This window comes from Podarcis muralis, chromosome 10 (assembly GCF_964188315.1).
Source record: "Podarcis muralis chromosome 10, rPodMur119.hap1.1, whole genome shotgun sequence".
Classification (NCBI taxonomy): domain Eukaryota; kingdom Metazoa; phylum Chordata; class Lepidosauria; order Squamata; family Lacertidae; genus Podarcis; species Podarcis muralis.
In genome coordinates, this window is record NC_135664.1 from 19,962,928 (window position 1) to 19,975,074 (window position 12,147).

Sequence of the window (12,147 nt, forward strand, 5' to 3'; positions counted from 1 at the left end):
CTTCCTGGAGATGATGGGTATTGAACCTGAGTCCTTCCACATGCAAAATTTATGTGCTATGATTGATCTATGGGCCTTTCCCTAAGGGAAGAACCCATACCACTGAGGAACCATGTTAGGAAAAACAACATGCCAAACACATTCCATATTATTAAATTTTCCAAGTGCATCATTTGAATAAAGCTGGGAGGCGAGTCATTCATCTTGACTCCTATTGCCCAACACAAGAAACAGGCAAAAATAAAATAGGTGACACATTTGTAAATGATAAATGGATTTATTTATTTTTTAAAAAGGAACCCTGAACAATTCTGCAAAATCCAGTATCATCTGAGTAAACAGAAAAAAAGATATTGATATAATAAAAATGTTTTAGATGTGCTGTGTCTCTTTCATTATTCGTAATCTCCTAAATTCTGTTCACCTGATTTACGCCATCATTTGTTGTATGTTAAAAGTTAGCATAGAGCGATTTTTCACCTTCATAGTAATATGGTGAACCTGCCTTCTGAATATTTTATCCTCTGGGACAACCACAGAAAAATGAATGCACTCCAACCGGCAGGTAAAATTATTGCCTTATCATGTAGCACCATATTCAGAAGACAATTTCATGTTTCGCATTTTCTTAGGCGGCTTTTTGGAATGACTCCTGAGAATTCACACACACATGCATATATGTATGCACACACACATATACACAACTCTGAATGGTTTGAGAGTGCTTCTTGTGATTTTTATCCAAATGCACCACCTTGCAGTGCAAAGCAATCGCTTAAAAACCTCACCTATGCAAGCAATTCCACAGGTATTGCCCTCTAGTATATCCCAATGCACACGACACGCAGATACCATACAGCCAGTTTCCTCCAGAGACACATGTGTATCTAACATGTGTGCTGGAATTCAACAACATCCTGTGAGTGCACAGCACAGGATCCTCACCTCTGGTGGCACAACTTGAGAGAACCAGGTGGCAATTTAATGCATCTTTAGCATGAGGTCAACTTGGCTAAAGTTTGGCAGTTTTGCTCCCCCAAGCAGCTTGGCTAGACCTGGCTAGTTTTGGAGGTATGCTTGGGGATAGTTGCATTGTCCCTTTTGAACCATTGCAAGAGTTGTTGGGAAATGCGGTCCTCTATCTAAAGTCCAAATATGGTTTAAATGTAGAGAACTATAAGACAGGAGAGCAGCAGGGGCCTTGAGGTTACGAATCAACAGCACACCTACCCAGGGGCGGAGGAAGCCTCTCAGGCACCTGGGGTGGTGTGCTCAGGAGCAGGGCACACCACCCATAGGGGCGGGGTGAACTGCCCATAAGGACGGGGCGCATGGCACCCGAAGAAGAAGAAGAAGAAGAAGAAGAAGAAGAAGAAGAAGAAGAAGAAGAAGAAGAAGAAGAATTTGGATTTGATATCCCGCTTTATCACTACCCGAAGGAGTCTCAAAGCACCTAACATTCTCCTTTCCCATCCTCCCCCACAACAAACACTCTGTGAGGTGAGTGAGGCTGAGAGACTTCAAAGAAGTGTGACTAGCCCAAGGTCACCCAGCAACTGCATGTGGAGGAGCGGAGATGCGAACCCGGTTCCCCAGATTACGAGTCTACCGCTCTTAACCACTACACCACACTGGCTTCCTCTCATAGGGAGGGACAGGATGGGCAGCACCCATAGGGACGTACGGGGCACACGGCGCCCATAAGGATGGGATGGGACGGGGGTGCGGCGCCCATAGGGACAGGGCGTGCCGTGGAGCCTTAGCCATCTGAAATATACTCAGAGTCGCAAAGTGATTTCATGCTCTTTATTCAGCTCATAGTGGTGAGGAGGAATGAATGAAAGTCCCCTCAAAGTATCTGCTTTATATATATTATTTACACAATGGGCTGCACATGATTGGCTAATTCCGGATTTCTACTGTAAGCCAATCAGGTTGTGGATTCACTTCTATCTGGAGCATGATTGGGTAGTTCCTGCCAACCAATCATACTGCTGCATTGTTCTAGGACCAATCAGACTGCTGCATTCTGAATCCTATTGTTCTAGGACCAATCAGACTGCTGCCTTTTGGATCCTATTGTTCTAGGACCAATCAGACTGCTGCAGTTTGGATCCTATTCAACTCAGTACATAACACCGTCCTACAGCTGGGGGGAAGAGGCAGTGGGCAGACAGCATAGAGTGTCACGGTTTGGTTGGCGGAGGACGTCCGGACTGGGGGCAAGATGGCGGGGTGGGAGCAAGAATGAGAATCCGGAAGCCAGGAGGCCGGAAGCCAAGGGTCAGAGAGCCGGGAGTCAAGAAGCCAAAGGTCCGAGGATCAGGAAACCAGGAGTCAAGAAGCCAAGGGTCTGAGGATCAGGAAGCAAGGAGTCAAGGAGCCAAACACAGCAAGGCAGGAAGCGTATTGCTGTGGCAAAGAGCCAAAGGGAAATGCTGACCTTATATCCCTTCCCGGCTCTTGCCACCAGGTGCTGTGAGTTACCAATCGGCCTCACCTATGCAGCTGCACCTTGCCTCTTGAGAACAAACTTAGGAAAGCCCTAGTCCTGTGAAAGCTCCTGCCCATGCCCTGACATAGAGCCTGTGGGCACTGGAGAATGCCGCCCGCCATTTTGTCACCCCCCTCAGTGGTGACACCTGGGGCAGACCGCACCTACCGCACCCCCTTGCTATGCCCCTACACCTATCTGTTCAAGGGCGACTTCATGGCCCCTATTTTTCTTGGACTAGATAAACTAAAATTACGTATTATGCAAGATACCTAGATTGCATTGAATGGCTCTGTTGGACTACCCTCAATGGACTTGTTAATCTAATACAGACATTTCTGCATCTCTGTCTTGCTCTTCAAACATGATCTCTCATTATAGGCTGTCCTATAGGTGTTGTCAATAGTCACATTACGTAAAGTCATTCAGTGGAGGCATAAATTATTGAGTCTGACAAGGATCTGATTATCTGTCTTATCCAATACCAGCTTGTTCTTCTGTCAGTTTACCCATCGTTGGATTTGTTTTTTAATCAGCTTTTCCTTACTCAACAGCAAATTACTCTGAAAACATTAGATCTCTTAGAAAGGCAATCATTGTTAATAACAAATCTAAGTTTTAAGGGGCCAGCCTAAACACAACACATTCATTGTTTTTCCCCATGGAAAGTTTTATTAAATTTTTAAACAATAAAACAAAAATTGCAAGGCAACCATTTCACCAAAAACAAGAAAGCTGCTATACACATTTACGTCCAGTTTATATAATTTATGGGTTTTGCAACTCTTTCTACAATATGTTATTCATAAGAGTTATCAATGTACATATCCTCTCCATAGGCTTTATTGAGATAAGGGGGGAGAAAAAGACCCCCCTTATTAACATATGCAAAAAAAGGGAAGCCATAAGTTGCCAAAATTGCCATTTTTGGTTATCCCTTTCCATACCTTCCAACCAAACATAAAACAAAGGAAAATCAGGATGCACCTTTTTGGGGGCCGTGCTCCTGTGTAAGTTGTGATTTTTTGAGAACGCACCTCCCCCAATTGCTCACATTTCGGGGCTGAGTTCTCGCGGGAGCCAGGTGACTTGTGTGAGAGCACGCTCCAGACCCCAAAACAGGCATCTTGGAGAGCTGTGCTTTAACAGGAGACAAAACAAGACATCCCAGGATCCAATCAGAAGCCATCCTGGCTTCTGTAATTCCAGGATGTCAAAGTGCGACAGTTGAGGAGCATGCCTTTCATAGCTCTTCTATGTCACAATGTGGCATGAGGGAAAAGGTTAGCCGCTCTTCCCAATGCTATGGTCCCAATCTGGATAACCCCCTCCCCTCACTACATAGCCTTGGGACCCTGATGTTGGGGGGCAGGGGTCATTAACCCTTTATCTCTTGCCACTGTCCAATTCCCATTTTGTATTCTCCATTTTGCAATCTCTACCCAAGACAACTGGCATCTTTCGGAATTAAATTAAACTGCTGATTGAAGATTAGATTTCCAGCTCTGGAGTTATCCTTGCATTCTATATGTGATCTGATTTTGCAGGCTCCCCCCCCCCCCTTCTGGAATACTGTTCCCTTACTGAGTCCCCTGAATGATTCAGTTTGGAACATGCCCTGTCTAGCAAAGCTAAAGAGTCAGTGTGGTGTAGTGGTTAAGAGCGGTAGACTCATAATCTGGTGAACTGGGTTCGCTTCCCCACCCCTCCACATGCAGCTGCTGGGTGACCTTGGGCCAGTCACACTTCTCTGAAGTCTCTCAGCCCCACTCACCTCACAGAGTGTTTGTTGTGGGGGAGGAAGGGAAAGGAGCATGTTAGCCGCTTTGAGACTCCTTCGGGTAGTGATAAAGCAGGATATCAAATCCAAACTCTTCTTCTAAAATCCTTAAAATAAAATTTAAAAAATCACAGAGCTAAGTTGTTCGGTTGTTATATTTCTGTGCTGTTCTTTTTTCTTTCCTGTGTTTTCATTATCAATCAAGTCATAGTAGTCTTGTTGCTTCAACTGCAAGTGGTAGGCCATGTCAGTATTCTTCCCCTTCCAACATTTTCATTTTCTTTCTATGTTTCCCATTTAGGACGAATGATCTATCCACTCAAAAGCAGCTCCTGGAAAATGGTAAGTGAAACAATCCACAAGTGATCCAGGTTGTTATTAACAATTAAGCATGAAAGATCAGCATTCAGAGGGGAAAGAGGCTTCCATGCGTATTCCCTTGCTAGAGAAGGAATAACGTGTACAAAGTGAACAGAAATCTAGTTGCAGTGGATCCACTGTGATCCGCACCTACTCTGTGGATATGTGTCCCATAGCTGTCAACGTTTCCCTTTTTTAAAGGGAAATTCCCTTATTCCGAATAGGATTCCTTGCAAGAAATGGCAAAATGATGTGTCCTTGGATACCATGGTTCTTATAAAAATCCACTAAGTTCTTCTTGGGGTCATTGGCCAGTTGAGTTCAATAATAAGCAATTGTACTTTTATTTCATTAATTAGTACAGCAATATCTCCATCATAGAACTCAAGGCATGAAACATCACAGTTTCCCCAAATTCATGGTCAATGGTCAGTGATGTCAGAAGTTGTAGACCAACAACATATGGAGGACAACATATGGAGGAATACAGATCTCCTCTTATTGTAAAGCAATTTTCACATGTCAACCAAAGTTCACATATCAACCAAATTCATATCTTAGCAAAAAATTGAGCTGCCTGAATAGTATTTGGGCAGTGCTGGTGGTCTGCCTACTTAATCTAATCTTTCCCTCACTTCAACTTACTTTTTAATCACTTTCAATAGTCACTAAGCCTCTGTACCTTTTCTGAAACATTGTTTTGATCGGGGAAACTTAGATGTCTTACTTTGCTTTTGTAATTTGTCAAGTACATTGTTTAACGGTTAATATTTCAATATAAATGAGCACGGACACATCTTTACTGCCTGAGAATTGTTGCCTTCCAAGATATCGTAGCAATTTTGGGTGAACTTAATGACATTGTTAAGCAGTTATAATAAATTTTATGTCTACAGACAAAATAATTGGAGAGTATACTAAGTCTTTGCAGCAACAAGGAATTGAGTCTGTGGCCATTTATACAGCAAGGCGACCTTCAAAGGTGAGTACTTTCCAGAGCCTAGAGTCCTCAAATGTTTGGCATGTGGCAAATTAGCAGATATAGTGTTTGATTTTTCCCCATTTCACAAGAGTGTTATGTTTGCTTGTATATTATTTTGCTTAGCAAATGGGGTGCGACTCTGTGCTTAAAGTCAAAGCAACCAAGGCTTCTAGCAAGAAACTTAGAATATGAATGTTACTAACAACGATGAACACTTTAAATATAGCACTAATGTTCTGCCATAAGGATTAGGCAACTGTTACGTTTTGGGTGAAGGGACAGTCCCCACGTCATAACTTCAAACAAGACACAAGATTTGGTAAGAAAAATGAAATAAAATGGGTTATGTTTTTACACTGGTAGGGTTATTGGCCCCTGGAGTGCTCTCAGACAGAAAAACAGATGGCTTCTAATGTGAACACACAGCTGTGTGGAAACAGAAGCTGCTCGTTCATTTAAATATTGTGGAGACAACCATTCACTCATCGCAGTATTGTAATGCGACATTTTATGAAGTTAATTGGTTAGGCCAAGGCTGGGCTCCCTGATGGATATCCTCCAAATATTGTTGGATCACAACTCCCATCCTTCTTTACCACTGATGATGATGAGAAGTAAAGTTCAACAACACTCGGAAGACCAAAGATCCTTCAGCCTTGGGCTGGGCCCTGATCCTACAGAGCTTCCTGTGCTCATTATAATCTGCAGCATTCATGGATTTAGCAACTCTCCCTCACCCCCTGTTTTTCACTTGTCCTTCTGCAAACCTGAAGGTTTCCCAAAGCCTGCTGCTACCTCCATTTTGTACATGGATGGTGCTGTTTCGTTTTTCTACATAAGGATACACACTCATAGTGAATTAACAATTTGTATACAGCAGCATTCTCCAACCCACTGCCCTCCAAATGTTGGATTACAACTCCTATCAGCCCTAGCCAACATGGCCAGGGGTCAAGGATGATGGGATTTGGAGTCCAACAAAACTTTGGAGTCCATCAGGTTGGTGAACTTCAAAACCTGCAATGGATAATCCAAAGTAACACACAGTATCTTGTTTCAGAGACCTAGCAGTTTCTTAGCAGAACTCTCTCAAAAAAGGTTTGTGGTCCTTAATTTAATTTAAGGGATACTGTAATGGACAGAAACCAGAACCTGCATTCATAATCCATCATTGATGTACATATTTTATTTCCCTTTCCGATAAAGGCATTGTTCAGTGCCTGAACAATTGGAAACGCAAACTTAAACTTCAAGTCTTTGGTTAAGTGATCTTTACTGAGCTTCACATAAGTTAACCTCACAAATTTTATGTGCAGCTGAGGTCAAGATGGGCATGAATAGTCTGATTCAAGGGTCAAAGATAATGGATTAATTCCAGAGTAACAGAGTAACATCATGGAGAGCTGGTGAGGTGACTCTCTGTAGGCTCTTTGCATATACTGCAAAGAGTTCTGCAGGCATATATCTGCTGCTGGTGATATTTTCCCCAGTAGTGTGATATGAAGGTGGCGCTGTGGGTTAAATCACAGAGCCTAGGACTTGCCGATCAGAAGGTTGGCGGTCTGAATCCCCACAATGGGGTGAGCTCGGTCCCTGCTCCTGCCAAACTAGCAGTTCAAAAGCACTTCAAAGTGCAAGTAGATAAATAGGTACCACTCCGACAGGAAGGTAAACAGTGTTTCCATGCGCTGCTCTGGTTCGCCAGAAGCAGCTTTGTCATGCTGGCCACATGACTCAGAAGCTGTACGCCGGCTCCTTTGGCCAATAAAGTGAGATGAGCGCCGCAACCGCAGAGTCGGCTACACTGGACCTAACGGTCAGGGGTCCCTTTACCTTTACCTTTAGTGTGATATGAGACACCCGAACAGAGCATTCTGAGGGTTGATTGAAGGGAGGGCAGAAGTGGCCTTGGACCCATGGGGTTTAAAGCTTCTTCATCTCTCCAACAGGCCCCAAGATTGGGCTTATCACCTACATCAACTTGTAGCTGTCATAGTTAATTTATTAGCTTCAGTGGGTGTGAAATTTTAAAAATGAGATCTGCAGGGGCAAATAAGAAAATCCGCACCTTCCATCCTGGTTAGCATGACAGACAATCTGCCACTTCCCTTCCCCATATACCCCTTTGGTTTTCTCTGCCCATCAGTATAATTTAGTTCCCATCCAAAGGTGGGTGGGGAATCCTGACTTCAGCCCCATTGATTTCAGTGGGAACTATGCGCTTACAATCCTAACCATGTCCACTAAGTCTTATTTATTTCAGTGGGGCTCATGCCCAAACAGGTGGGGTTAGGATTTCAGCCTTAGTTTGGCTCCAACAGATGCAAGGGTAATTCATCTACTGTCATTTTCAATGCATTACGAGTGCTGGAGGGGGGAAATGAATGCACAGGAGACAGACGGAAGGGAACAAGGCTTTTTTACTGTTTTCATCTGTTTTCCTCTCCATTTGAGCACTGCTTTACATTAAGAAACTAAATTTTAACTTGTAGCTGTAGACAATATACTTAATGATTTCCCAGCTGGGTCAGCCAGAATCCTACATGCAAAACAAAGCAGAGTTTAAAATAATTACAGCAGAACTGCTTCAAGCTGGCTGAAGCTAGCTGTGCGTTACTCTGGGGAAAGCAAACATCAGTTTGACTAGATAGTAGACAGAACGGCGCAGAGACTGTGAAATATGCTTGTTAGTAGTGTCTTGTTATTCATTCTGTGCGATAGTCCTATATTTGGTAAAAGGAAGAGCACTAGTTGCAGCACTGGAATTTTGTTGTTTGTTTTTCTGCCGGAAATGAAATAGCATCTCTTTTGATTTTGATAGTACCTTGGTTTTCTTACAGTGATAAAGGGGGATTTTATACCCATTATGCCACCGTACTCTTATGAAGGTTAGAGACAAAGTGTACACAAATGGATAGGCCAGCGATGACATTTGTTCTCATTTCCTAGCATGACACCCGAAAAAAATCCAGAGCAGATACTAAATTGGGGAATTTGTCACTATAGCAAGGAGAAGGTTAGAGACAAGGTCTGCTTCCAGATGAGGGGCTCTTAGTTGTAAGCTACACACAGGATTGCAATTGACTTTCAACACTTTCTTCAGGAGTGGGGAATCTTTTTCAGCTCGAGGTCCACATTCTCTTCCGGGACAGGAAAAGTGGACAGGAAAATGAATGTAAATTGGAGCAGTAGGCTAGTTTTACACATACTCAGACAGCCCTCTCTGTCCAGGGCTGCCTTCGGGCGTCTTCTGAAGGTTGGGTGGCTTCTAGCACATATAAAAAGCATAATAAAACGTCCAACATTAAAAATTTCCCGATACCGGGCTGCCTTCAGATGTCTTCTAAAAGTAGTGTGGTTCTTTATCTCCTTGACATCTGATGGGAGGGTGTTCCACAGGGTGGACACCACTGATGAGAAGGCCCTCTGCCTGGTTTGCTGTAACTTCACTTCTCACAGTGAGGGAACTGCGAGAAGACCTTTGGAGCTGGACCTCAGTGTCCGAGCTGAATGATGGTGGTGGAGACATGCCTTCAGGTATACTAGCCTGAGGGCTGAAAAGGTCAGCAGCAACTATTTGAATTGTGCTCAGAAACGTACTAGGAGCCAGTGAAGATCCTTTAGGACCAGTGTTATATGGTCCTGGCAGTCACTCCTAGTTACCAGTCTAGCTGACACATGCTGGATTAATTGTAGTTTCCGGGCCACCTTCAAAGGACATTGCACATTGCAGTAGTGCAAGCGGATGATAACCAGAGCATGCACCCCTCTGACGAAACAGTCTGCAGGCAGGCTGGTAGAAAGCTTCCTTGGAACTGGTAGACAGCTTCTGTGGACACAAGAATTGACCTTTGCCTCTCTGGACAGCTCTGAGTCTAAAATGACTCCCAGGTTGCGCACCTGGTCCTTCAGGGGAACAGTTACCCCATCAGAACCAAGGAGTCCCCCATACCTGCCACCCAAACAGTATTTCTGTCTTGTCAAATTCACCCTCAATCCATTGGGGGCTGGGGCTGCCACTGTGATTCCACTGTGAATGTACATGGTTGTCTGAACCAGGTTGCAAGGTATTCCTGAAAGAATAGTACGTGGTTGTTTGGCCAGCTCATAATAAGCATGCAGAACAAGAAAAACCCAGACTGGAATGCCTCCGGATTCCAGTATTGAAAAGAAAATGATGGCATTGCCTCATGACGCATGGTGGAACAAAACTCTGCAGCCAGGAGCTGAAAGGGCATCATTATTGTGAGGTGTTCACATATTAAATAACAATTCGATCACCTGTAGACAAAGATGACATTCTCACAATGCAAAATTGCTTGGAAAAGTCATCATGCTTTCTGCACGCCAAGATTAAAATCTTGAGCACGCTGGCTCATGAATAGGCCTTGTTGGAGGCAGCAGAACTTTCTTCTGCATAAACAAGCTTAGACTCAGGTCACCAAAGTTGTTGACACAAACCATGCTTCCCCCACAACCCCCCCCCCAGGGTATAAAGCATGAGCTTTCCCTCAATACCACACAAAATTCTGTTTTCAAGGAAGTGATGAGAGGCACTATGTGTAGGCATGGGTGAAAGGATGTACTTCCCAGATACCCCACCTGAGAAAAGTCGCACTCATTTATTACTGCAGCAGTTATTTTTTGCAGCTTTACACAGTTGCAAAGCATGTACAAGCCATAGCGTTAGCCAGAGAGGCATCTAATGATTTGTTACCGGCTGTGCTCAAAGTCATCCATGAATGTGAAAGAGTGCATTTTTCAGAAGGAGCACATTTCCTGAAAGTTTCATTTCATCTTTGTGAAAAGTCAAAGAGCCCCTTCCAGTTTCAACAAGTTAAGCTGAATCCTGTTTTGAAAATACGCTGCCTGCTGTGCACTTGTAAATGCAACCACTGCCTCAATTTTCTCTACTTTCTTCTTGTGAATAGGCTCTAATCTAATGCTCGCCAGCATCCTCCTGGCTCGTTGATCCATACAGACTGCTGCGATTTCATTTCCTTGTGGCTCAAGTCCTCTGCTTTTATGGATGTGCGCTCTCGCCTAAATGCTGATTCCTATACATTGCAACGCCAATCATGTCTTTCCATGCAACAATCTTTTTATAAAAGGGTATCTTCCGCAGAATCTGGAGTTTTTAAGGCTGCATATTGTTAGCTTTAAGACCATACGCACATTTTTTTGAAGGGAGATATCAATCTTTAATTATTATTTTCTTTCATATTTTGAATGCTCTTCAGGTTCGGCTGTTGATTTTAACGGTACAAAGAGGTAGCTTGTAGGAATAAGAAGACAAACTTTGCATTCTGTTTGGCTAAGCAAAAGGAAATTGCAAGTAACTCCCCGGAAGACATATCCCTCTCTCTGTTTTAGCTGTTCAGTTCCCTCACCACAGTAAGCCACAGTTAACTTATCTGGGATATTTTACTTCTTTCCACTGGTGCAAGGAGGAAACAAACCTGATCCCTGGATTAGTCTTATATCCAAAACCACTGGTTTTGATTTGTTTCACTTTAACCAACAACAATCAGTTACAAGCCCAAAACAAGTCTTGGCTCCAGATCATGGTTTGTTGGGAGAACAGCAAACCATGATTCCTGAATCAGACACAATGCCAAGCCACTTCCCGTTTCTTCCCGTCTCTTATGGGAAGGAGCCAGTTGCTTATGCAATATAAGTAGGGATTGGTGAATAGGTCAATATCTCCCAGTTTCTCCTTTTTCTAACCTTCACTTCTCCACGTTTCTGTATCAGCTTGCAGTTTTTGTTTTGGAAGGAAAAAGATCTCATGAACATTCACCAGCATTTTCGTGTGAATTTCTCCTACTGTACACATTTTTGCATGCAATTTCCCCAAATATACACATTTTTGCAAACCAATTTCCTCTAAATACATATTGCCCTTTTGTATGCCATTTTTAACTACCATTTATGTACACACTTTACCATAGCATATGCACTTTCCTACACATTACTTGGCTGGAGAACAGCATTGCAAAATTCAGATAAGTGTTTCGCATTCGGATAATAATTTTGAAGGCTATATGTGTGTTTCGAATTGCAAATTGTTTCAGAAAATGCAGACTTGGTAAGTTTACCTTTAAATATGAACAGAATCAAATTTCTTCCCCAACTCTAATGTGGTGACATGTCCTCGTGTTCAAAAATCGTCATATAAAAATTATCAGCCAATATCCCTCCTCATTTCCACTTCCAGCCTTTCTCATTTCCTAACTGTTCTTGTTTTGGCAATGTTTATTTTTTACAGAAAATTTTAAAAAGCCCTTTCATATACAATGCTTTGCAGAGGCATTCTTTTAGCAGAATTTAGTGCTATATTTCATTTTCTGGTTACCTATTAAATCACCTATCCACCTATAACCCCCAGACAATGTCATGGGGGCACATGTCTAGTAGTGCACGGCAGTTCTTGATTTTCTGCATATATTTCAAAGACATTAACTCCCATCCCCTAGTTTTTGCTTTCAGCTAGCTCCAAGTAACATCCAATAATTATATGCAGAGAGATGA

At 43.0% G+C, this 12,147-nt stretch overlaps 1 protein-coding gene across 1 annotated transcript in view; it reads left to right on the forward strand.

The window, feature by feature from the left end:
• Positions 1 to 12,147, forward strand: part of LOC114605943 (V-type proton ATPase subunit S1-like) — a 48,000-nt gene that overhangs the window by 17,076 nt on the left and 18,777 nt on the right. Inside the window, exons 5-6 of the mRNA XM_028747663.2 lie at positions 4,576 to 4,616; positions 5,531 to 5,616. Of these exons, the coding sequence (XP_028603496.2) occupies positions 4,576 to 4,616; positions 5,531 to 5,616 (127 nt within the window). The remainder of the gene's footprint in view (positions 1 to 4,575; positions 4,617 to 5,530; positions 5,617 to 12,147) is intronic.